The 26,452-nt window shown below is 44.7% G+C and overlaps 1 protein-coding gene across 2 annotated transcripts in view; it reads left to right on the top strand.

Annotated features, from left to right (window-relative positions):
* Positions 1 to 26,452, top strand: part of LAMB1 (laminin subunit beta 1) — a 94,018-nt gene that overhangs the window by 10,679 nt on the left and 56,887 nt on the right. For both annotated transcript variants that reach the window (XM_087967785.1, XM_087967787.1), the window contains 11 exons: positions 1,912 to 2,084; positions 9,409 to 9,544; positions 10,868 to 10,941; positions 12,103 to 12,291; positions 13,671 to 13,734; positions 18,170 to 18,372; positions 18,508 to 18,628; positions 20,240 to 20,428; positions 22,990 to 23,169; positions 24,338 to 24,450; positions 25,582 to 25,661. In XM_087967785.1, the coding sequence (XP_087823911.1) occupies positions 1,912 to 2,084; positions 9,409 to 9,544; positions 10,868 to 10,941; positions 12,103 to 12,291; positions 13,671 to 13,734; positions 18,170 to 18,372; positions 18,508 to 18,628; positions 20,240 to 20,428; positions 22,990 to 23,169; positions 24,338 to 24,450; positions 25,582 to 25,661 (1,522 nt within the window). The remainder of the gene's footprint in view (positions 1 to 1,911; positions 2,085 to 9,408; positions 9,545 to 10,867; positions 10,942 to 12,102; positions 12,292 to 13,670; positions 13,735 to 18,169; positions 18,373 to 18,507; positions 18,629 to 20,239; positions 20,429 to 22,989; positions 23,170 to 24,337; positions 24,451 to 25,581; positions 25,662 to 26,452) is intronic.

Raw genomic sequence — 26,452 nt, 5'->3', positions numbered from 1 at the left:
GGAGATCCACCTGGAGACCATCCTGGGGACGGGGGACCCTGAAATTATTGGGGTGACTCCCTCTTAGCAAGGCGCCTCTCTCTCCCAAGCCACTTTTCTCCCTTACCTTCCTCCTTTCTCCTCCGCGTCCCTTCCCTCTCCTCTCCTCTTCCCTCCCTTCCCTTTTGCTCCCCTTCCCTCCCTTTCGCTTCCCTTCCCTTCTTTCTCCTCTCCCCCCTCCTCCCCTCCTCTCTGCTTCCCTTCTCTCTCTTCTCCTCTCCTCCCCTCCCTTCCCTCCTCTCTCCTTTGCTTCCCTTCCTCTCCTCTTCCCTCCCCTCCCCACCCCACCACTTTCCTTTCCTTTCCTCTCCTCTCCTCTTCCCTTCTTTCTCCCCTCTCCTCCTCTTCCCTTCCCTTCCCTCTGCTCCCCTCCTCTCCACTTCCCTTCTCTCTCTTCTCCTCTTCCCTTCCCTCCTTTCTCCTTCCCTTCCCTTCCTCTCCTCTTCCCTCCCTTCCCTTTTGCTTCCCTCCTCTCTCCTCTCCCTCCTCTTTATTTCTCTTCCCTTCCCTCCCTTCCCCTCCTCTCCACTTCCCATCTCTCTCTTCCCTTCTCCTCTTCCCTTCCTTTCTCTCTCCTCTTCCCTTCCCTCCCCTTCTCTCTCCTCTCCTCTCCTCTGCCTTCCCTTCCCTTTTCTCTTTTCTTTTATTATTTTACTATTATTTTTATTTTATTATTTATATCTTCCCTTTATTATTTTTACAAATAACTCAGTGGTGAATTTATCCAACACACAAATTCCCCCTATTTTCTCCACAATAACGACCTTGTGACATGGCTTGAGCTGAGAGAGAGTGACTGATAACAGTTGTCTAGTTGACTTTCATGCCTAAGGTAGAAACTAAAACGCACAGACTTCCCCTGGTGTTCGGCCCAAAGTCACCCAGCCAACCTTCATGCCTAAGGCAGACTAGAACTCACCCACTCATGTCGAATGGCCCAAAGTCACCCAGCTGGCTTTTATGCCTAAAGTGGGACTAGAACTCACAGGTCTCCTGGTGACTGATCCAAAATCACCCAGCTGGCTTTCATAGATAGGGCAGAACTAGAACTCACAGTCTCCAATAAGCCTGGTGCCTTAATTCCTAGACCCAACAGATAGCTCCATAGACTATAGAACAGAGGTCCCCAAACTTGGCAACTTTAGAAGTCCACAAGTCTTGGGGACCCCTGCTATAGAATTTAGAGTAATTTGATTTTAATCCTAGGACACCATCTATACGGAAAATGTTTCCCTGAACAGAAGAACAATACCCTGCTCTCTTTTCTTAGTTTTTCCAAAGCGATGTTTTGGGGCAGTGATGGCGAAATGTTTTGTTGCGGTGTGCCAAAAGCGCATGTGTGTGCCCGAACCCACAATGCCATGCGCCTTTTTGTTGTGGTGTGCCGAAAGCCCATGCACGCATGTGCTGGCACCCGCAATGCAATGTGCCCCCCACGCATGTGCACGCAACACCCCTGCCCCCTTACCTGCACTGTGCATGTGTGCACCTCCCCGCTGATTTTTGGCCCATTTGAGACCGTTTTTTCCCTCCCGGAGGCTTGAGGGAAGTCTCTGCAGCCTCGGGAGGCCGAAAAACAGGCCCGTTTCAGCACCTCTGGTATTTCCGGAAGGCCCGTTTTTCGGCCTCCCGAGGCTGCAGAGGCTTCCCTCAAGCCTCCAGGAGGATGAAAATGGCCTCAAACAGACCAAAAATCAGCTGGGAGGTGCGCACATGCGCAGTGCAGGTAAGTTTGGCTGGGGCTCGCGTGCCTGCACAAATGGCTCTGCCATGTGTGCCATAGGTTCACCATCATGGTTTCGGGGTGTTGAGCAGTATTTAATTCCCCGTAATGAAATAAATGCTTTCTTCATTTGACATTCTTTGTTTTAGGTCTCTGGGCCTTCGTAGCCGGTCAAGGACCAGAATACAGCTATGGGTGTGCGGAAGGCAGTTGCTATCCGGCTACAGGGGATTTGCTGATTGGCCGAGCCAACAAGCTCACCGTCACCTCCACCTGTGGTCTTCACAAACCTCACCCATTCTGCATTGTCAGCCACCTCCAGGTAAGCCAGAATGGAAAGGGGCTGTTGTAGAAGAACGTTTACTGGGAAATGCAGCAGTGGTGGGATTAAAAAAAAAATATCTGCCAGTTCTGTGGGTGTGGCTTGGTGGGCATGGCTTGGTGGGTGTGGTGGGGAAGGATATTGCAAAATTTCCATTCCCTCCCCACCCCACTAACCTGCTTTCCAGCTCCGTTCTCCTGTGCAGGGCAACCAAAGAAGACCCAGCCAATCAGCTGGGATTCAATGGGAGGCAGAGAATAGATGGGGGCGGGGCCAGTCAGAGGTGGGATTTGCTGCTTCTCTGAACTACTCAAAATTTCCGCTACCGGTTCTCCAGAACTGGTCAGAACCTGCCTGAATACCACCTCTGAAACGCAGCTAATCCTCGACTTACAACAATTTGTTTAGGGTCTGTTCGAAGTTACACCGGCCCTGAAAAAAGGGATTTACGACGGTTGCTCACAATGAATGACCATTGTAGCATTTGTTCTGACCCAGGTTGAATAGAATCACGAAGCAAACTCCTGGTCCCCGAAAAACAATGACCTCTTTTTATTTGGTTAATGTGAATTCCTGGCATTCAGACCCAGAAAAGTCCCGGAAATAATCCTTCCCAGGTTTAATGGCAAGAACAGACCCCATCAGTCCTTGGATAGTTGCCAGACCGAGAGCTTCCAGTCGCACTGCTGTAAAAGGAAATACTTGGCAAGGAGTCTCTGTGAGGCACGAACTCAGACAAGCAAATCTTCACACTAATTAAACGAACTAATTATCTCCTACAAACACCCCTCCCCTTTTGCTCCTATTTATTCCCTATAGGAGGGGCCATTGAAGCGTCCACTTGTGCCTTTACTCCCAAGTCAACCCCTGTTCCTTAGTTGTTCCCTTCTCCTGACAGCTCTGTGCATACGCACATCTGGAACAATCTCCAGCTGTTCTTCCCCACTTATCTCTGACTCTGAAGGCATCTGATAAATGTCAGAGGGCCCTGGCCCCATCTCTGCATCATGGTGGGGGGTGGCATTTTTGCCCTCCCCGCGTTCCGGAAGCTTTTCTCAAGCCTCCGGGAGGGCGAAAACGTCCTCCCCAGGGCTCCAGAGGCTCTCTGGAAGCTGGAAACAGGCCCGTTTCCGGCCTTCCCAAACTTCCAGGAGACCCGTTTTTTGCCCTCCCTGAGTGTCCATGCACACACTGATCTGACCTGCAACCATAACGGGCCATGTGGGGACTCCTTGGAGGGGCAGGGTGGGGCTGGGTGGGTGGGAACAGCCAGGAGTGGGATTTGGGGGTTCTCTGAACTCCGCAGAATCTTAGCTAGGGGCCCTCCAAAACCCATGAGAACCCCCAGTGGCCCAGCCCTAAGGTAGCTCCTTCAAACGTACTTCAATAGTAGACGAAGCACTTCTAAACTCAGCTAGCGACAGAAATGTTGGGCCGTAAGCTGAAGTCTGCTTGTATTTTGCTTTTTCCTCCTTTTTCTTTGTTCCTTTTAAGCTGACTAAGTGACACCATCTCCTCTCCAGATAAGCAGAAACATCTGCTGGTGTCTAGAATTTGAGAGGAAACAGACTTCATTCTTCAGACCCAGATATCTTTGTACAGTTTTCTGTGTCTCGCTGTTTCCTATCCTTATTTATTTTGTTTTCTTTTTTTTAAACTTCCTGAATGCGATGAACATAAAATCTCCAAGGATTTCTTCTTCTTCTTCTAATCCTGGCTGTGATACAAGCAAGAGCTCTTCTTCTTTTTAAATGAATTTTTTATTTTTAACATGATCGTTCCATCTTCAGTTGAACAATGTGTTGTCTGGATACAGATATCTTTGTTAAACAACAATCAAAATAACAATACCCTTCGACACACTAATATTGATTCTGCAATATTTAACCTAGTAAGGTTCCGCATATTAATTCTACAATGTTAACACAATAATATTCAACATACCAGTCATAATATTGACTTATCTCTTTTAATGTATCTTCTTTATTTTGTTTCTCTGTTTCTCACTTCCATTTTTATTAGTTAACCCCATGATGGTGAGCCTATGGCACACGTGTCGCATGTGGCACGTGGAGCCATTTGTGCCAGCATGTGAGCTGCAGGCAAACATACCTCACTGCACATACGCAGGCCTCACAGCTGAGTTTTGGCCAGTTTGAGACCTTTTATGGCCTCTCAGAGGCTTGAGGAAGGCTTTTGCAGGCTTTGCAGGCTGAAAACTAGACCCGTTTCATCACTTTCTGTTTTTCTGAAAATACCGGAAGTGATGAAACGGGCCTAGTTTTTGGCCTGCAAAGCCTGCAGAAGCCTTCCTCAAGCATCTGAGAGGCCGAAAAAGGCCTCAAACCATCCGAAAATCAGCTGTGTGGCGCAGTGCAGGTAAGGGGGCAGCGTGGGTGGGTGGGGATTGCGCATGCATGCGTAGGGGGCGTGAGGGGGGCACATTGCCTTCTGGGTACTGGCACGCGAGCATGAGCATGCAAGCACATGTACAATTTTTGGCACAGGAGCCCAAAAAGGTTAGCCACCACTGATTTAACCATTGATAAAATAGATCCCATACCATATAGTATTCAGTTTGCACTTTCCACACATTCTAATATCTTCCTGATCACATTCTCATCTGTAGGTATCTCTTCACTCTCCCAAATTTTGTGCAAATACAATTCTGGCAGCAGTTAGTATATGAATCTATATGTATAAAAGCAAAATACCACTCACACATCATCACAAAATCTCCAGAACCGTAAAGCCTACAAACTTGAAAATTGGTGTGTAGGTTCCTCTTGGCTTCTAGGGGCTCACTAAGAAAGGATTTTTTGAAATGGCCACCATAGCATTAGTATTTCCTATATTATTATTATTAACACGCTCTGATGCTAAGGAGTTCTACTTCCGCTCCCCACCTGAAAAGAAATCTGTTCCAAATGCAAAACACAAGCAGAGGAGAGGAGTTTCAGTTTCAGTTTCACAGCAGCAAGCAACTTTAGTACAGAACAGTTGAGCTAACCCATGCCCAGGCTCTGGCTGTCTCCTTGCTCACATAGCAAATACTGTTTCAGTTTCCAAACAGCCCTCAACTCTCTCACACACTTGACAGGACTAACCAGATGAATACTGATGGATACTAGTAGGCAGAGGCAGATTTTTTTCTCCCTTATTTTCCTCCCCCAAAACTATGCCCAACCACATAGTTTTGTGGCGAAGCACCGGTATCCAGCTATGCATTTTCCTTACTATATTTTTTGGGTAGAATCTCAATCTTGATCTCTGCCTCCTGTGAGTTCTGTCTAATCCCAGATCATCCCTGGGAAAGGAACAGATTTGATTTCAGAGGTTGTTCCTTGCGGGGGGGAGGGAAATAGGAACCCCCTCTCTTCATGCTTCGTTTAAGTTCATTGTTATCATCGCATACACAACAAGGTGAAATCACAGCTTCCAGTTCTTTAGTTGGTGTTCAGTTGCATTCAGGATTCTTCCCCCAAACCTACAATGTTGTATAAGGCGTCTGTGTCATATACAAGACTACCTTGACTTGCAACAATTCATTTAGTGACCGTGACTTTGGACCATTTTTCACACTTATGACCATTGCAGCATTCCCATAGCCAGGGGATCAAAATTCAGACTTGGCAACTGACTCGTGTTTATGACGGTTACAGTGTCCTGGGGTCATGTGATCTCCTTTTGTGACCTTCTGACAAGTCAACAGGGAAGCCAGATTCACTTAACGGCCGGGTTTCTATCTTAGCAACTGCCGCGATCCCCTTCATAAATGCGAAAGGTCGTAAAACGGTGCAAAACTCACATAAGAAATATCTCACTTAGGAAGAGAAATGTTACGGTCATAAGTCGAGGACCACCTGTCTGTGAGGATCCAGGCAGACCTGTCCCAAGGGTGCTTATTCAAGACAAAGGCAACTGGGCTTTCTTGGTTTTTCCTTGAGGAGGTTTCGCTTCTCATCCAAAGAAGCTTCTTCAGTTCTAACTGAACAGTGGGGAACGGCTTGTGGGAATTTGCATTCAGCTAGAACTGAAGAAGCTTCTTTAGATGAGAAGCAAAACCTCCTCAAGGAAAAACAAAGGAAGTTGAGTTTCCTCTTGAAAAAAATCACCTTTGGGACAACCCTGGCCTAGAACAGAGTTCCCCAATGTTTCTGTTCTTGAAGACTGGCAGGGTGAGTGGGTGAGAGGACATACTTCTGCCCGAGCGTCCACCAAGTCTTGCTCAAACAGGAGATCCTATACAGTGGTGGGATTCAAATATTGTTGCCACTGGTTCGGTGGGCGTGGCTTGGTGGGCGCACTTTGCGTGCATGCACACACTTTGTGCCTGCGCAAACGCCTCTGTGCCTGTTGAAAGTGCGCATTTAGCATTTTGCACAGGCACAGAGGCGTTTGTGCAGGCACAGAGGCATTCTAACTCGCCTCCTGCAAGCCTGTACGATTCTGGTTGCTTCAGCAGCTGCCGCGCACAGCGCTATTCTCTGCTGTGCAAAGCAGCTGTGCTTCAAATTTAGTGGATCAAGGCAGGGGTAGGATTCTACCAGTTCGCACCTATTCGCTAGAACTGGTTGTTAACATTCTAAGCAGTTCGGAGAACCGGTTGTTAGAAGAAATTACTGGCCTAATCCTGTAAGGAAGGCAGGAAGGAAACATTCTGGTGTTGCTTACAGAAACTGCCTCTCCGTTAACCCTTATTACATTCTTGGCAGGACTAGACTTCCTGTCTCAGGAACATCTCTGGAGTTTCTCCCCCCTCTTTTACTGGTACTTTGCTTGTGTGGAGTGACCATTCAAAGTTACAATGGCACTGAAAAAAGTGACTCATGACCCTTTTTCACACTTACGACTGTTGCAACATCCCCACAGTCACGAGAGGCCAGGCGAGGAGATGCGTGCTTCAATGTGAGTGATATTGAGTTGGCCACGCCCAGCCAATAATATGACCACCAAGCCACGCCCACATAACCGGTTGTTAAAAAAATTGAATCCCACCCCTGGATAAAGGTGAGTATGGGAGCACAGGCGGGCAGGTGGGCCCAACAGCAGAGTGGCAGAGAGGTCGGTTCCATCTCCTCTGCTCATCGGCGCTACCGGCTCTCCAGAACTGGGCAGAACCGGTCAAATACCAGCACTGATCCTATACCCGTAATGGTGAATCTATGGCACGTGTGCTGGAAGAGCCCATTGCTCTTCCGAGTTCTGGCATGTGCAAGCAGCTGCTATTCACACGTGTGGGAGCGCCAGAAACCAGAAAAGCAGCTCCCCAGCACGCAATGCATGCACGGGAAAGCTGAACTTCCAGTTTCCGACATGCCAGCTGGTCTTCACGCTTGCATGTGTGCCGGAACCCAGAAGCCCAGCTTCCTGGTGTGCACATGCATACCGGGGGACTGGTCTTCCGGTTTCGGGTGCTCCCCCACAGGCACGCATATGCTTCTGTTTCAGCACTCAGTGTCAAAAAGTTTTGCCAACACTGCCCTATACCACTTCAGACAAATGGCTGTCCAATCTCTTCTTAAAATCCTCCAGTGATGGAGCACCACAACTTCTGGTGGCAAGCAGTTCCACGAGTTAATTGTCCTCACTGTTAGGAAATTACTCCTTAATTCCAGGTTGCTTCTCTCCGTGTTTTGTGCAAGTTGGTCTGAATTATGATCCTCTCTGCTCCATTTCAGAAGTAATCCAGTGTTTATCCATTTTAATAGTTCTGGCACAAGTGGCATGTGAGGTTATATAACATCCTGAACTGTAGCTGTTCTCCAATTTTTCAAGGGAGGAGGGGTCCCGTGTCACCCTTTGTTTCACTTCAAAGGTAGAAGTGTTTATCTTAAAAAGGGAGAGAGATTCATAAATGTTTCAGGAGAACCGAAGTCAGCACGGAAAGTCAGAAAGTTTTTAGGTGTTCAGAAGGTTAGAAAAGTAGCAGCCAATCTGACGACATGGCATTAAAGAAGTCTTAATTTCCAAAAATGGAAGTCTTCTCTTGTTGGAAAGCAGTCAGAGAGAATAGTGTCAAAGTCTTGGTGCCAGTAAAGATAATAATACTGGCCTCTCGTTGGCACGGAGCTGTTTTGCAGCATTAGAAGAGGCGATATAGCATGATGGCGAACCTTTTTGTTGTGTGCCGAAAGCGTGCGTGTGCCGGCACCTACAATGCAATGCGCCCCGTCCCCCTGCACATACCGGAAATGATGAAAAATGCCTGTTTTTCGGCCTCCCAAGGCTGCAGAGGTTTCCCTCAATCCCCCAGGAGGGCAAAAACAGCCTCCCCTGGGTTCCAGAGGCCCTACGGAAGCTGAAAATGGGCACTTCCGGTATTTGCAGAAGGCCTATTTTTTGGCCTCCTGAGGCCTTGAGCACCCAGGAGGGCGAAAATGGCCTCCTCTGGGCTCCAGAGGCCCTATGGAACCTGAAAACGGGCACTTCTGGTATTTCCGGTAGGCCCATTTTTCAGCCTCCCGAGGCTGCAAAGTCTTCCCTCAAGCCTTGGGGGCAAAACGGCCTCAAATGGGCCAAAAATCAGCTGGGAGGCATGCACGTGTGCAATGCAGGTAACTTTGGCTGGGGCTCGCGTACCCACACAAATGGCTCTGCATGCCACCTGTGGCAAGCGGGCCATAGGTTTGCCATCACGGCTATATAGTTTTTTTTCCCCCTAGATGTGCTTTTTTTCAAGAGGCAACTAGACTTTCTGGTTTTTCTTTGAAGACTTTTCACTTCTTCTCCAAGAAGCTTCTTCAGCTCTGACTGGAGGGCGGGGAATGGAAGGATTTATATTCCTTGCAGACAGCTGGTCATTTGCATCCTTTTAGAGAGTCCTTGAGCCCACTTGGAGGTTTGTCTGCATCCTCAGGGTCTCCTGAGCAGTGCAAATGTGTGTAGAGCCTTCTTGGAACCGCTGAGATGGAGACAACACAGGCTTGTCCCCAACAGCATGCGCCTATGTTCAACCAATAAAGGGACACAGGGCACAAACATCCTGCAGAAAGCACAGCTCCAGAGGTGGTATTCTGCAGGTTCTGACCAGTTCTGGAGAACCGGTAGCGGAAATAACTCTAACCCTCACCCCACCTCCCGCAAGGTCAAAACACAACCCTGATGTGGCCCTCAATGAAACTGAATTTGACACCCCTGGTCTAGATTCTAAGAAGCAAGTTAGATTGGCTGCCCATCGTTGGGACCCCAGTTATGTTGGGACATGAACCTGGATTTGGAAGGTTCAAGCGAAGTGGGAATTTAACGAAGTTGAATGAATGCCAGCCTTTGGAAACCATCGCATGTTGCAAAATGGGATTTTTTTTTGTCTCGCTTATTTCAGGAGGACAAGAAATGTTTCACGTGCGACTCGCGATATCCGTTCCATGACACCCTGAATCCTGACAGCCACCGGATCGAAAACGTGGTGACTGCATTCTCTCCGAATCGCCTGAAGCTGTGGTGGCAGTCAGAAAATGGTAGGCTGCCCCCAGGGATGGGATTCAAAAATTTTAACAACCAGTTCTGTGGGCGTGGCTTAGGTGGTGGGCATGGCTTGGTGGTCATTTGGCTGGGTGGACATGGCTTGGTGGTCATGTTATTGGCTGGGTGCGGCCAACTCAATATCACTCACATCGAGGCACGCATCTCCTCACCTGGCCTCTCATGACTGTGGGGATGTTGCAACAGTCGTAAGTGTGAAAAAGGGTCACAAGTCACTTTTTTTCAGTGCCATTGTAACTTTGAATGGTCACTCCACACAAGCAAAGTACCAGCAAAGGAAGGGGAAAAACTCCAGAGAAGTTCCTGAGACAGGAAGTCTAGTCCTGCCAAGAATGAAATAAGGGTTAACGGAGAGGCAGTTTCTGTAAGCAACACCAGAATGTTTCCTTCCTGCCTTCCTTACAGGATTAGACCAGTAATTTCTTCTAACAACCGGTTCTCCGAACTGCTTAGAATGTTAACAACTGGTTCTAGCGAATAGGTGCGAACTGGTAGAATCCCACCCTGGCTGCCCCCCAGGCTGGGATTCAAGGTCCTGAAAGGGGCTGGGAAAGCTGCGTATATGGAATTGCAGCTGGTATAGAACGTGTTGTGAAATTGCATTAAGAGCAGCATGCATTTTCACTTTTAAAATGTAGTGTGATCTAATCAGGAGTCGGACAACATCACTGAATTGTGAATATTTTCCTAATAATCTATGTTGGGCATTTTTATAGCAAATTGGTTTTTTCCCCCTAGTAATGATTTTCATCCGTTTGATTTTTGTTCATGAGGTGGGAAACATGGGAGCAGGGATGAGATGAGAGAGGGGAGGGGAGAAAGGCAGAAGTAAAGGAAGGAAAGAAGGAAGAAAGCAGATGAGAGTGAGGAAAGGAGGTAGGGAGAAGGAAGGAAGGAAGGAAGGAAGGAAGGAAGGAAGGAAGGAGATGAGAGTGAGGGAAGGTGGCAGGGAGAAGGAAGAAAGGAGATGAAAGTGGTAGGGAGAAGAAAGGAATGAAGGAACAAAGGAAGAAAGGAAATGAGAATGAGGGAAGGTGGTAGGGAAAAGGAAGGAAAGAAAGAGAAGAAAGAAAGAAAGAAAGAAAGAAAGAAAGAAAGAAAGAAGAAAGAAAGAAAGAAAGAAAGAAAGAAAGAAAGAAAGAAAGAAAGAAAGAAAGAAAGAAAGAAAGAAAGAAAGAGTGGGTTTAGTTTGAAGCCCCCGTTTCCCTCTGGGAAATTCAAGAGATGGAATTCAACTTTTAACAAATGTTCTTGTTTACAGTGAAACTTCCTCTTTTTCCCCCCTTTCGGTCCTGTAGGAGTAGAAAATGTGACTATCCAACTGGACTTAGAGGCGGAATTTCATTTCACTCATCTCATTATGACCTTCAAGGTAAAAAATCCATAAACATTTTCCCCTCCACTTGCAGAGAGACCCAGATCCTGGCCCTTAAATACCAGTTAGAGGTTTAAATAAGCATTTTCACCTCTAAGATAAATGGTATTAAAGGATTCTTTAAAACGATTAATCTTGGAATGCAAGAGGGAAGGCAGACAACAAATTCCAGAGTTTTATGGTGCAATTTAATTGGCTTGTTCTGCGTTTTTAGATAAGAACTCCTTTGAATGTGTCCCCAAACACTCATAAAATCTGAGAAGGATTTAGTGTTTCTTCTTCGTATCTATATTCCTGCAGCTGGTTGTTTTTTTTTGATGGGGAGTCAGTTCTGATCAAGAGGTGAGAATTATGTAAGCACCACATTTGCTTTGAATTATATTCCGAATACCAAACTTCCACAATGCAGTTATTTAAGACCACAAGATAAATGGAATTTTAAAATTCCTTCCTTTTGGCAGTGGAAATAATTTTGAGGAGGCGGAGAAGAAAACATCTGTATACAAAATGTTGTTGTTTTGTTTTTCAACAGATGTCCTGGCAGGATAGATGTACCATAAAGTACTTTATTTTATTTTTTTTGAAAGATTTGGAAAAATTCCATCCTCTTGGGATTTTCACTCAGAAAATACTATACATAATATTAATTGCAGTGGTTGAAGCACAGCTTACAGGAACATTCAGAAATATAACATATATTTTTTTACAGTTCACAATAGGATGTTTTCTAGTCCCACCTTAGGCATGAAAGCCAGGTGGGCCGATTTGGTCCAATCACCAGGTGTCTGTGAGTTCTAGTCCCACCTTAGGCATGAAAGCCGAGTGGGTGAATTTGGTCCAATCACCCAGTTCTAGTCCTACCTTAGGCATGAAAGCCCGGTGGACCACTTTGAGCCAATCATCAGGAGTCTGTGAGTTCTAGTCCCACCTTAGGCTTGGAAGCCAGCTGGGTGACTTGGACCAGTCCATCTCCTCGGGATAAAAATAAAGAATGAAATAAAATAAAAATATGCATGAGGACATGTATTTTTTAAAAAAAATCAGAAAAGAGAGAAAGAAAAGGACATTTAACTTTCCAATATCAAAAAAAAAAAAAAAAAAAGGGAAACAATTCTGTAGCTCCAATTGACCTAAACTCCTTTTGTTGCTGTTTTTTAGACCTTCCGTCCTTCTGCGATGTTGATTGAAAGATCCTCAGACTTTGGCAAAACCTGGCAAGTCTACCGATACTTCGCCTACGACTGTGAGAATTCGTTCCCTGGCGTCTCCACCGGGCCAATGAAGAAAGTCGATGACATTATCTGTGATTCCCGCTATTCAGACATTGAACCTTCCACCGAGGGAGAGGTTGGTCCTTTATATATAACAATGGAAGAACCTTATACACAGTCCTCCACTTATGACCGTAATGGAGCCCAAGACTTCTGTTGTTAAGTGAGACATTTGTTCAGTGAGTTTTTCCCCGTTGTACAACAGGCGTCCCCAACCCCTAGCCCGCGGCACGTTTGGAACTGGGCGGTGAAAGTGGCAGACTTGCACACTTGGGTGTGCAGCTCTTGCCCACGCAGCAGACTCTCATGCGTGTGTGAAACTCCATTCGTGCAAGGGGCACCCTAACCCTAACCTGCCGCTCACACAAATGGAATTTTGCACATGCAGGTGAGGGCCCTCCACTCACGCAAATGGAGCTGTTTGCACAAACGCATGTAGCTGTTGCTCACACAGAACCATTGTTCTGACCAAGGCTTCCTGAGACTGTAATTAAGCACAGGCTTAGTTAAAACAACTTATGTTTTATTTCAGTGCATTCCCAGCCTGTAATTAGTCCCAAACAGTTTCTAGAGATAAGCACCCACCTTTCTCTCCTTTGAATGGCTGCCAACAACTAAAGTGCCAAATTAACTGTAAAAAACCAATCAAAGTACAAAGTCCACACAGAGCTTCAAGGTTTAATCCGAACAGAGCGAACAACTTTGCTTCCTGCAAAGGTTTTGTCACCTTTGCCTGTCCTTTATACCTTAGGGGAGGAGTAATCACCTCCAAGCCTTACTCCCAAGTTGCCCTTTTGTCTTAGGTGCTCTTTCCTTCTGGCAGCTCTGCCCATACGTGCACTGGGAACAGGCTCCCTTGTTCCTCTGCCTCGCTGCTGCCAGGCTCCGGAGGCTTCAGAGTCAGCACATAGCTCCCAGATGGACCTGGCTCCATCTCTTCACCGGATGCAGGACCCCCGTCTGAGTCCTCTCCAGACTCCTGGACTTCTCCCCATTCTTCCCCACTGTCTGATTCCGCTGCCATCTGCACAGGCTGCCGGCGAACCACAACAACCATTTCCACTCTCCACTTACACATACCCTAATCCGCAAAGCCAGGAAGGTTGGGGACCACTGTTTTATGACCTTTCTCGCTAAGTTAATCACTGCAGTGGAGAAGTTAGTAACCTGGTTGTTTAAGTGAATCTGGCTTCCTGTTGACTTTGCTTGTCCAAAAGTCGCAAAAGGGGATCACGTGACCCCAGGACCATCATAAATAGGAACCGGCAGCCAAGGGTCTGAATTTCAATGGATGTTGCAAAGGCCATAACTGTGAAAAACTGTCTCTAAGTCACATTTTTCTGTGCCGTTGTACCTCTGAATGGTCACTTAAACAAACTGTTGTAAGTTGAGGACTATCTGCATTTACAGAATAGAAATCTCTCTCCTATTGATGTGTTCCCATGTCGCTTTCAGGTCATTTTTCGTGTTTTGGATCCGGCTTTTCGAATAGAAGACCCCTACAGTCCTAGGATTCAAAGTATGTTCACCGTTCTTTATCCTCTTCTTTGTTGTACGTCCAATGCATGCTAACTTTGCCCAGTAGGTCAAAATTACTCAACATTCAGAGATGGCCAGCATTAGTCTCTCCAGTTTAAAGGTAAAGGTTCCCCTTGTACATACGTGCTAGTCGTTCCTGACTCTAGGGGGCGGTGCTCATCTCTGTTACAAAGCCGAAGAGCCAGCGCTGTCCAAAGACGTCTCCGTGGTCATTTGGCCGGCATGACTAAACACCTTCGAAGGCGCACGGAATGCTGTTCCCTTCCCACCAAAGGTGGTCCCTATTTTTCTACTTGCATTTTTTACGAGCTTTCGAACTGCTAGGTTGGCAGAAGCTGGGACAAGTGACAGGAGCTCACTCCGTTATGCGGCGCTAGGGATTCGAACTGCTGAACTGCCGGCCTTTCCCATTGACAAGCTCAGCATCTTAGTCCACTGAGCCACCGCATCCCCTCTCTAGTTTAGTTCTCTGAAAATTGCACAATTTGCTTTCTGAAGAGAAGAACATCTGGCTGTAATTAAAAAAAAAACATCTGAAGACATCTGTGGGGCGAACAATATATTCCTTTCATCGATGGTGCCCAGAGCTCAGTAGGCCTGAATTGAACTTCATGTCAACCCTATAGTGGTATCTTCTTGCCAAAAATTTTTCATTAACACCAACCTGCATTCCCGCAGAGATCAAAGAAGCAGAGAAACAAGGGTGCTTAATAAGTTCATGAAAAAGAGCTAAAATCTTTTGGGGTACCCATCATCCAGAAAGATTAATGGGAGCATAATTAAGTTTTCAAAGCCTTGGTAATGGGCAACCCTTCAAAAACCCTGTTTCATCGCAGCCTTTAGCATTCGTGACTATTAGTGATATTTAAAAGCACGTAGGGTGAATTATCTCACTTCTTTCAATTAAATTTATTCATGTAAGTGTTTGGAGATTATTATCCCTCCATCTCAGATCCCTAGGATTAGTGAAATGAGAGAAGAACTGAGACATAGTTCCCGACGTATTATGGAAAAGCTTTGATGAAGCAAGTTTCAGTACGATTGGAGGGGAGTTTGAGTGAGACATGTGTTTATGTCTGTATGAAATCTAGGATGAAAGAAAAACAAACTGTAAATAAAATAAAAGCATTGAATGTAGTAAAACGAATGCAAAGTATGATCCCGGGGCTTAGTTATAAGCTACTTCATTTGTATGTTCGGATTAGTATTTTGCTGATGTTGAAAAACAACAGAACACGTTTCATTTGTATGCACTCTAGATATAAGAACAGGCTTATCTGATTTAAAAAAATGTAACAGTATCTGGTGTTATTTTTAATATACGAAAGCTTTTTTTTAGCTCAGTACTCTCTGTTTATGATCCTGTAATCCCTTAATTGGGGGTAGAGTCAGGGAGACTGGATGGAACTGAGCATTTACTGGCCGGATGCCCTTCCTAACACCTACACGGAGTTCACAGCAGATATTTTTTCTTTGCGCCCTAAGAGAGAAACATCTGCCACTAACTAGGATTGAACTCTCCACCTTCCGAGTGGAAGGCAAACGTCTTCACCACTCAATAAGGGAATCAAAGGGGTTGGATACGTGATATAATGTGAGAGCTTAGTTTGGCTGGAAATCATTCGATTTGAATTATTGTTGTTATTCAGTCACTAAGTTGCATTTGACTCTTTGTGACCCCATGGACCAAAGTGTGCCAGACCTCCCCTGTCCTCTACAGTCTTCCAGAGTTTGCCTAAATTCATGTTCATTGCATCAATGACCCCATCTACCCATCATCCTCTGACATTCTCCTTCTCCTTTGGCCTTCCAACATCTGGGTCTTCTCCAAGGAGTCCTCTCTCTTCTCATTTGGTGGCCAAAGTCTTTGAGCTTCAACTCCGGTATCTGTCCTTCCAAAGAACAGTAAAAGTTGATTTCCTTTAGGGTTGACCGATTGGCTCTCCTTGCAGTGATTCCAATAGTACAGGGATGTGAAAGTCAAGGCCCGCAGGCCAGATCCGGCCCGTGGGGTGCTTAGATCTGGCTCGCAGGGCCACCCTGGAAACTGCAAAGGACTGGTCTGCCAGTGGAAATGGAGGTTGGGAGGACCGCATCTGGCCCTCCCAGGCTCCGTTTTCTGCCACGTTGGCCTCCTGTCACGCTTGGCCAGTGAAAATGGAGCTCGGCAGGAGAGGGCGACAGGAGGCTATGGCAGCTGAAAACCAAGCTCTGTTTTTGTTGCCAGAAGGCAGCAGGAGGGCATCATGGCTGAAAACAGAGCGGGAGCCCGTTTTCGCTGGCAGAAGGTGGTAAGAGGGCATCATGGCTGAAAATGGAGCTTGGGAGCCCATTTTCTCTGGCAGAAGGAGGCAGGAGGGCATATGTCTGAAAATGGAGCTTGGGAGCCCATTTTTGCTGGCAGAAGGTAGCAGGAGGGCATCATGACTGAAAACGGAGCTTGGGAGCCCATTTTCGCTGGCAGAAGGAGGCAGGAGGGCATCATGGCTGAAAACAGAGCTTGGGAGCCTGTTTTCGCTGGCAGAAGGTGGCAGGAGGGCATTGTGGCTGAAAATGGAGCTCGGGAGCCCGTTTTCGCTGGCAGAAGGTGGCAGGAGGGCATTGTGGCTGAAAATGGAGCTCGGGAGCCCGATTTTGCTGGCAGAAGGTGGCAGGAGGGCATTGTGACTGAAAACGGAGCTCGGGAGCCTGTTTTTGCTGGCAGAGCGCACGGGCCACCACCGATGCCCCCGACACAAGTGATGTCAAGCTGGCCATGCCCACCCTGGCCACGCCCACCCTGGGCCCCTAGGCCAAACACAACCCTGATGCGGCCCTCAAGGAAATCAAGTTTGACCCTGCAATAGCAGGATTAATTTAAAAAAAAGGAAGAGAGGAGAGTTTTTATACTCTCCATCCACAAATGTCTGGAACTAATGCAACATTAGAAAGGATTTGGCAATCTTTTGGCAAAGGAATTTACTCTGCGAGCGGGTGGTTGAGGACTTCGGACAACATAATAAAGCTAATAATAGATCTCTCTTGTGTTTTGAAGTGGCTTTGTACTTGTTCTCCATTGTCTGGTAGATTACAGTAGCTGGTGCCCTTCGAGTCAGATTATAATGCTTCAACGAACAGGCAGTCCTCAACATACAACCACAATGGAGCCCTCCAATTTCTGTTGCTTATTTTTATGACCTTTCTTGCCACTGTTGTTAAGTGAATCACTGCAGTTGTTAAGTGTGTAACACCGTTGTTAAGAGAATCTGGCTTCCCCATTGACTTCGTTTGTCAGAAGGTCACAAAAGGGGATCTTGAGACCCTGCAACCATCATAAAGACATGTCAGTTCCCAAGGGTCTGAATTTCGATCCCGTGGCCATAGGGACGCTGCACTGTAATTTCGAACAGTCACTAAATGAACTGTTGTAAGTCAAGGAGTACCTGTACTTTTTCCACTGAGAAAGAGTAGAGGGTATTTATGATCATAGGTAGCCACTCAGATTTTTTTTAAGCTTTTAGTAGCAACAGAGCTTGTGAGATCAGATAAGCCAACAGCTTACAACCTCCTTATGTACAAATAAGAACCTCAGTTCTCTTAAAGAGCTTGACTAGTATTAGCATAACTGTCAATATTTTATAACTCTAAGCTATAAATATTCTCTTTTATCGGTATCAATAGCAATAGCACTTAGACTTATATACTGCTTCACAGTGCTTTACAACCCACTCTAAGCAGTTTACAGAGTCAGCACATTGCCCCCAACAACCTGGGTCCTCATTTTACTGACCTTGGAAGGATGGAAGGATGAGTCAACCTTGAGCTGGTCAGGATCGAACTGCTGGCTGTGGGCAGAATTAGCCTGCAATACTGCATGCTAACCACTGCGCCACCATGAAGGAGAATAAGAAAGGGAATAAGAGAGGAGGAAGGAAGGAAGGAAGGAAGGAAGGAAGGAAGGAAGGAAGGAAGGAAGGAGGGAGGGAGAAGGAAGAGGGAGGGGAGAGGGAGGAAGAAAGGAAGGAACGAACGAACGAAGGGCAATAGCAATAGCACTTATATACTGCTTCACAGGGTTTTACAGCCCTCTCTAAAAAGTTTACAGAGTCAGCCTATTGCCCCCAACAATCTGGGTCCTCATTTTACTGGCCTTGGAAGGAGTCAACATTGAGCTGGTTAGGATCGAACTCATGGCAGTGGGCAGAGTTAGCCTGCAATACGGCATTCTAACCACTACGGCACCACGGTTTTTCTGGAGAGAAAATTCGTAAAAAATATAGCAAGGAAAGTCACAAAATGGGGCACTTAACATAAATTTAGGAGTCAATTGTGGTCATACATTGAGGACTAATATAATGTCATGTTATTACCTGAATTGTTCTTAGAAAGATGAATGTACACAGGTATCCTTTTCTTCTTTTCTTTTTCTTTTTTAGATATGTTAAAGATTACAAATTTAAGGATCAACTTTGCCAAGCTGCACACGCTGGGAGATAACCTTCTGGATTCAAGAATGGAGATCAAAGAAAAGTATTATTATGCCATTTATGACATGGTGGTGCGTGGAAACTGCTTCTGTTATGGACACGCCAGTGAATGCGCACCAGTGCATGGCTATGACAAAGAGGTGGAAGGAATGGTAAACGTCTACATTGCTTTCCTAATGTTATTTCGTTATAATTCTGCCCCTGACGACAGAAAACAACTTTCATCTAAAATGAAATCGGAAGTGTCCTTGGTGCTCTCTGAGCTTGGCTGTCTCATTTTCTGACAGGTCCATGGCCACTGCATGTGTCGGCACAACACCAAAGGTTTAAACTGCGAGCAATGCTTGGATTTTTACCACGACCTGCCTTGGCGTCCCGCAGAAGGACGGAACAGCAACGCCTGCAAAAGTAAGTTGCAACTACATTAATCACTGCTTGTAAAGTCTACGGCGTTGACGTTTGATCTTGGCTGAGAATCTGTCCTTTTATGAATAGTCCAAGGTCTACAAATGAATTCAGCTAAGCACTCTGCTTTTGGAGAGCAGAAAATACAAAGTAGAATTGCCAAACCTTTGGGAAGAATTAGAAATAAAATTTTACTGGAAGGCTGGATTTTTCCCATAATATTTAAGAACAGGATCCTACCATATTTTTTCCACCTGCCCCGGAGCACCCCTACAAGGTGCTTTTAAAAGCAAGCATCTTATCCATAAAGAGATTAGGGACTCGTTTGTAGCTTCATGTGGCAATAAATGAGCATACATTTAATTTTGCCGCTATTAAGATTGTTGGACAAGCAGGCACAAAAACAGCCAGGGAAATAATTGAAGCCTGGGAAACAGGCCCCTCATGTCAGTCAACAGGTGTTCTGATTTACTATCAACTTACAAAGAACTTAGGAGGCAAGGGCTAGGTAGCACAAAGAAACAACAGCCAACAACATGAACAGCTGGCCATCAACACCCCCTATTAAAAGCTACACACAACCATCTAAATACCACACACAGAACAACCCAAATCACATAGAGAGAAGTTCCCTGAGAATGGGCTCCAGCACGAGTCCGAAACCTCGCAAGACGAAATATCTGGTCCTGTTGAGAGGCCCAGAATGGATCCTGCAACGTTATCCTGGAACATGTATATTCGCCTTCATTCATGAGATTAGGGACTGTCAATCAACTGTCGTGCTAGGCTATTGCTTTTTACTTGTTTATTTATGCTATACATATAAAAGCGAAATACCCCTCACGCATTATCACAAAATCTCCAGAACCATAAAGCCTACAAACTTGAAATTTGGCACGTATGTTCCTCTTGGCTTCTAGGTGCTCACTAAGAAAGGATTTTTCAAAATGACCATCAGACTTTAGTATTTCCTATATTATTATTATTATTATTATTATTATTATTATTATTAACACACTCTGATGTTAAGGAGTTCTACTCCCCATCTGAAAAGAAATCTCTTCCAAATGCAAAACACAAGCAGAGGAAAGGAGTTTCAGTTTCAGTTTCACAGCACCAAGCAGCTTTAGTACAGAACAGTTGAGCTAAGCCACACTCAGGTTCCTTGCTGTCTCCTTCTTGCTCACACAGCAAATACTGTTTCAGTTTTCATGTTTCAGTTTCCAAACAGCCCTCAACTCTCTCACACATTGACAGAACGCTAGCCAGATGAATACTGATGGATGCTGGTAGGCAGAGGCACAATTTTCCCCCCTTATTTTCCTCTCCAAAAACTAAGCCTGACCACATAGTTTCGTAGCAAAGCACGAGTATCGAGTTAGTTTAAAATAGTTTAAAATTGAATAGAATAGAATAGAATAGAATAGAATAGAATAGAATAGAATAGAATAGAATAACAGAGTTGGAGGGGACCTTGGAGGTCTTCTAGTCCACCCCCCTGCTTAGGCAGGAAACCCTACACCACTTCAGACAAAGGGTTATCCAATTTTTTTATGTATTTCCTGCCCATCTTGGGACTCGCTTATAATTTTTTTTTCTCCTTGTTCTCTTAAGAGTGCAATTGCAACGAGCATTCCGAGCAGTGCCATTTTGATATGGCCGTTTACGTAGCCACGGGAAACACCAGCGGCGGGGTGTGTGACGATTGCCAACACAACACGGTGGGACACAATTGTGAGCAGTGCAAGGCCTTTTACTTTCAACATCCGGAGAGGGATATCCGCGATCCCCATATTTGTGAACGTAAGTCCTTCGTCTTTTTTTCCCCTCAGGAAATATAGGTACTCCCGGACGGACAACCGATTTGTTTACTGACCATTCAAAATTACAACAGAACTAAAAAAAACCTTGTTTTTCACACAACGGTTGCAGCATTCCCAAGGTCACATGATCGAAATTCGGGCACTTAACAATTGACTCACATATATGATGGTGGCTGCATTCTCCGTATGCACTGTTCCCCACCCAAATTCTGTCAGAGATTACAATCAGCAATGCATCCAGCGATTGATTTGGTTTTGCAGGTACGGTAATCCTTGACTTACAACCATTCATTTAGTGACGGTTCCAACAGCACTGAACAAAGAGACTTATGGCCGATTTTCACGCTTACAACCGTGGCACTGTCCCCGTGGTCACATGATCAATTTTAAAAAACATTTTAAAAACATTTTATTAAACAAAACAATTAAAAACATTGGACATGGTGGTCTGACGTGATTTTGGGTTAATATTGCGCATATATATATATATATATATATATATATATATATATATATATATTTTCTTAAGTTTTCGCATGGTACTTACATGTATGGCATTCGGCTTTGTTTGGGTATTTTCCCACGTCATTGTAATTGTTCTTTTAGTTCTTTTAAAGTTGTAGCACGTTTCAGCAGAATCTCATCTGCCATCATCAGGCTTCTGTATAGTGTTCATCTGATGAACACTATACAGAAGCCTGATGATGGCAGATGAGATTCTGCTGAAACGTTGCTACAACTTTAAAAGAACTTTAAAAGAACAATTACAATGACGTGGGAAAATACCCAAACAAAGCCGAATGCCATACATATATACATACATACATACATACATACATACATACATACATATTCCTATAAACAATTATTCAACTCTCTACATATATACATTTATTCATTCATATAATACATTTCTAACATCATTTGTCTTCTTTTCATCTCATCCAATCATTTATTCTTTCAACAACTCCTTTCCCAACTTAAGACCTTCCTCTCTGCTCCCACCAATGGTAGAATTTATCCCAAATTGCATAATATGCCGGTTCATCTTTGTTTTTCATTTCTAGAGTTAACTTGTCCATTTCAGCACATAGCAAGATTTTGTTTATTACTTCTTCTTCACTTGGTATAACTCTCTCTTTCCAGTTCTGGGCAAATGCTATCCTTGCTGCTGTAATAATGTGCATAATCAAACAGAGCTTATCTTTCTTATATTTTTTTGACATAATTCCTAATAGAAAGCATCGTGGTAGGTGATCTATTTTAAAGTCCAACATTTCCTCCAGCCACTTCCCTGTCCTAAGCCAATACTCCTGTGCTTTTTTGCAGCACCACCACATGTGGTAATATGTTCCCTGTTCTGTTGAACATTTCCAGCAATTTGAGGACTGACTTTTGTACATTTTGGCCAGTCTAGCTGGTAGAAGATGCCATCGATAGAACATTTTGAGCAGATTTTTTTTTTCATGCAGTGGCCATGGTGGATCTTTTTATTTCTATCCCATATTTTGCCATTGATCTAAATTAATGCTGTAATATGTCAAAAAAATATAAGAAAGACGTGATCAAAATTTGCAAGGCTCAGCCATGGGCTTGTATTTATGATGGTTGCATTAGTCCCCTGGTCATGGGGTCGCCTGTCGTGACCTTCCCAGATGGATTTCCGCCAGCTAAGTTGATAGGGGACGCCAGATTCGCTTAACAATGCTGTGGTTCACTTAACGGCAACACAACTCACTTAACAACTGCAGTGATTCACTTAACAGCTGTGGCAAAAATAGGTCGTAAAATGGGGCAAAACTCATTTTAATGGCTGCTTGGCTAAATGGAATGGAAATGTTGAGCTCAGTGGTGGCCATACATTGATAAAATATGGAAATCTTATCAATCGTTCTGAGATAATGGGATTTATGCATCCAAAGAACTGGAGAAAACTTAATTATAATACAGGGTGGATAACCTTTTTGGGCTCCTGTGCCAAAAAGTGTGTATGCGCATGTATGCATGCGTGCCAGCACCCAGAAGGCAATGCATGCACCACCCCATGCCCCCTGCACATAAAGGCATGATCCCCCCCCCGCTGCCCCCTTACCTGCACTGCACCTTCCAGCTGATTTTTGTCAAACTTCCATTGTAGGCTGAAAACCAGGCCCAAAGTTTAGTCACTTCCGGTATTTCCGGAAATACAGGAAGTGACTAAACGGGCCTGGTTTTCGGCCTACAAAGGCTGCAGAGGCTTCCCTCAAGCCTCTGGGAGGCCGAAAATCATTCTGGGAGGCATGCGCATGCGCAGTGAGGTAAGTTTGCCTGGGGCTCGCATGCCAGCACAAATGGCTCTGCGTGCCACCTGTGGCACGCCTTCCATAGGTTCGCCATCACGGTTATAATAGATGATTGCAATACCCATTTCCTGCTTTTTTTTCCTGCTAATGTCCATTCCTTAATACTGGACTCCGTTGTGGTCGTAAGTCGAGGACTACCACCTGTATGGGTTCATATACAGCGGCATGAGTGCATTACAAAATGTGTTTCTTCATTTAGCCTGCAACTGTGACCCGGTTGGCTCCGAGAATGGCGGAATCTGCGATCAATACACCGACTACTCAGCTGGCCTCATCGCGGGACAATGTCGCTGCAAATTTTTTGTTGAAGGGGAACGTTGTGACACCTGCAAAGAAGGCTATTATGGATTAAGCATAGAGCAGCCTCTTGGCTGTCAGTGTAAGTGTAACTTGGCTGGGTTGAGGTTGAGCAAACGTTTGAAAAATGAAATTTGGTAGAGCACTACAAAGTAATATATACAATAACTCTAAGTGCTATTGCTATTCCCCCTCTCCTCCCTTCCTTCCTCTCTTATTCCCTTTTTCATTCTCCTTCCTGGTGGCACAGTGGTTAAACTGCAGTACTGCAGGCAGACTCTGCCGACTGCCAGCAGATCGATCCTGACCGGCTCCAGGTTGACTCAGCCTTCCATCCTTCCGACGTCACTCAAATGAGGACTCAAATTGTTGAGGGGGGCAGATGATCACTCTGTAAACCGCTTAAAGAGGGCTGTAAAGCATTATGAAGTACTATATATTAAGTACTATATATTATTATATATATATATATATAATAAGTCTAAGTGCTATTGCTATTCTCCCTCTCCTTCCTTCCTTCCTTCCTTCCTTCCTTCCTTCCTTCCTTCCTTCCTTCCTTCCTCCTCCACACCCACCCTCCTTCCTTCCTTCCTTCCTTCCTTCCTTCCTTCCTTCCTTCCTTCCTTCCTTCCTTCCTTCTTTCCTTCCTTCCTTCCTCTCTTATTCCCTTTCTCATTCTCCTTCCTGGTGGCACAGTGGTTAAAGTGCAGTACTGCAGGCAGACTCTGCCGACTGCCAGCAGTTCGATCCTGACCGGCTCCAGGTTGACTCAGCCTTCCATCCTTCCGAGGTGGGTAAAATGAGGACCCAGATTGTTGGGGGGCAATAGGCTGACTCTGTAAACCATTTAAAGGGGGCTATAAAGCAACGTGAAGTAGCATATAAGTCTAAGGGCTATTGCTACTGTCTTATTCTACTGCACCAAAGGAAATAGTTAATGCCTTTTTTGTTCATTTCCCCCCCTTCTTTTCTACACTTTTCCCCTCCCCTCCCCTATTTTTCCTACTATTTGCTCTTGTAATTTTCTATTTTATGTCATAAACTTTTAAAAAAACAACACAAATAAGCCAAAGTGAGAAACCGAAACCGCGGAAGGGAAGAGTGAAAAGTCATTTGTCATTATGCTTCCAGGAGAAAAAGAAAAAAAAGAGTGATGGTGTTGAGATAAATATTCATTGCAAGTCTTGTAACACGCCATAGTAATCAAAAGACGCTAACCCTGGTTTATTTACTTGCTCTTCCTAATATAGCTTGTGCTTGCAATCCATTGGGCACCCATCCGGGAGGGAATCCGTGCGACTCCGAGACAGGAAACTGTTACTGTAAACGTCTGGTTACAGGAAAGCATTGCGATCATTGTCTGGTACGTTCTCCCGTTTATAATTAATATATGGATCCCTCCCCCCCAAAAGAAAGACAGACAGAGAGACAGGATTTTTTTTAGGTTAACTTGGTTTCAAAGGTTCAAGTACATGTTGTTCTCGACTTACAACCATTCACTGAGTTGACCGTTGGAAATTACAATGGGGCACCGAAAACAAGGGAGTTATCGTTGGTCTTTTGTCCTGGTTGTGATGCCTGTTTGTGACTGAGTGGATGATCTTCTGACTAGCACGGATGATGTTACGTAGTTGAGTAATGAAATGTTTGTATGAAAACAAGCAAGCTCAGAGAGCCCCGAGAACCCCTTGTTACAACCCTTGAGCTACCAATATTCCCCTTTATTGCCTCTATCTAACTATCTATCTATCTATCTATCTATCTATCTATCTATCTATCTATCCATCTATCTATCTATCTATCTATCTATCTATCTTCCTATCTATCTATCTATCTATCATCTATCTGCCTACCTATCTGCCTACCTATCTATCTCTATCTATCTGTCTATCTCTACCTACCTACCTACCTACCTATCCATCCATATATCATCTATCCATCACCTATCTATACTATCTGCTACAATCTACTATCTAGCACTGATGATGTTACCTAGTTGGGTAATGAAAAGTTAGCACCCATATCAATCCTGAGCTATAAATATTATCCATCCATCCATCCATCCATCCATCCATCCATCCATCCATCCATCCATCTCTATCTATCTATCTATCTATCTATCTGTCTGTCTGTCTATCTATCTATCCATCCATCCATCCATCCATCCATCCATCTGTCTTTGTCTGACGGTCTATCTATCTATCTATCTATCTATCTATCTATCTATCTATCTATCTATCTATCTATCTATCTATCTATCTATCTATCTATCTATCTATCTATCTATCTATCTATCTATCATTTATCCATCTCCTTTCTATATCTACTATCTACTACTATCTACTATCTAGCACTACTGATGTTACCTAATTGGGTAATGAAACGTCTGCAAGAAAACAAGCAAGCTTAGAGAGCACCAAGGATCCCTGAGCTACCAATATTCCCCTTTATTGGAGGTTTTTCTACCTGTAATGTCCAAAATCTTTCCTTGCAGCCTGAAAACTGGGGGCTGAGCAACGATATGGATGGGTGTCGGCCCTGTGATTGTGACCAAGGAGGCTCACTCAATAATAAGTAAGTTCGGTTCCTATTGCCATAATTATAAACTTTCTTAGTGCATTTTTTATGGGGCTATGTTTCAGGAGCAAATCACCTTCCAGAGTTTTCTAGAATAGTCTATTCCTGGTGTGCTAAATATTGGAAACTTATAAAGACCGGAGGGGGGTATCTTAAATTAATCCACACATTCCTGTATTTCTCCTAAACTTTGTTAATTATCTCTGCTTTGCTAAGTTCTTTCCTTGAGTTATTCCTTGCCTTTTATTATTTAAATTTATTATTAATAGCTCAATACCCATGCTTCGCTACAAAACTATGTGATCAGGCTGTTTTTGTGGGAGGAAAATAAGGTGGGGGGGCATTCTGCCTCTGCCTACCAGCATCCATTGGTATTTGTCTGGCTAGCGTCCTGTCAGTGTGTGAGAGAGTTGAGGGCTGTTTGGAAACTGAAACAGTATTTGCTGTGTGAGCAAGGAGACAGCAAGGAGCCTGGGCGTGGCTTAGCTCAACTGTTCTGTACTAAAGCTGCTTGCTGCTATGAAACTGACACTCCTCTCCTCTGCTTGTGTTTTGCATTTGGTACAGATTTCTTTTCAGGTGGGGGAGTAGAACTCCTTAGCATCAGAGCATGTTAATATTAATAATATAGGAAATACTAATGCTCTGATGGTCATTTCGAAAAACCCTTTCTTAGTGAGACCCTAGAAGCCAAGAGGAACATACGTGCCAAATGTTAAGTTTGTAGGCTTTATGGTTCTGGAGTTTTGTGATGATGCATGAGGGGTATTTCGCTTTTACATATATAG

This window comes from Notechis scutatus, chromosome 6, assembly GCF_049901735.1.
Source record: "Notechis scutatus isolate UNSWTSFEM ecotype Mainland chromosome 6, rNotScu1.2, whole genome shotgun sequence".
In the NCBI taxonomy this organism is placed as follows: Eukaryota; Metazoa; Chordata; class Lepidosauria; order Squamata; family Elapidae; genus Notechis; species Notechis scutatus.
This window is presented reverse-complemented; position numbering and strand designations above follow the sequence as displayed.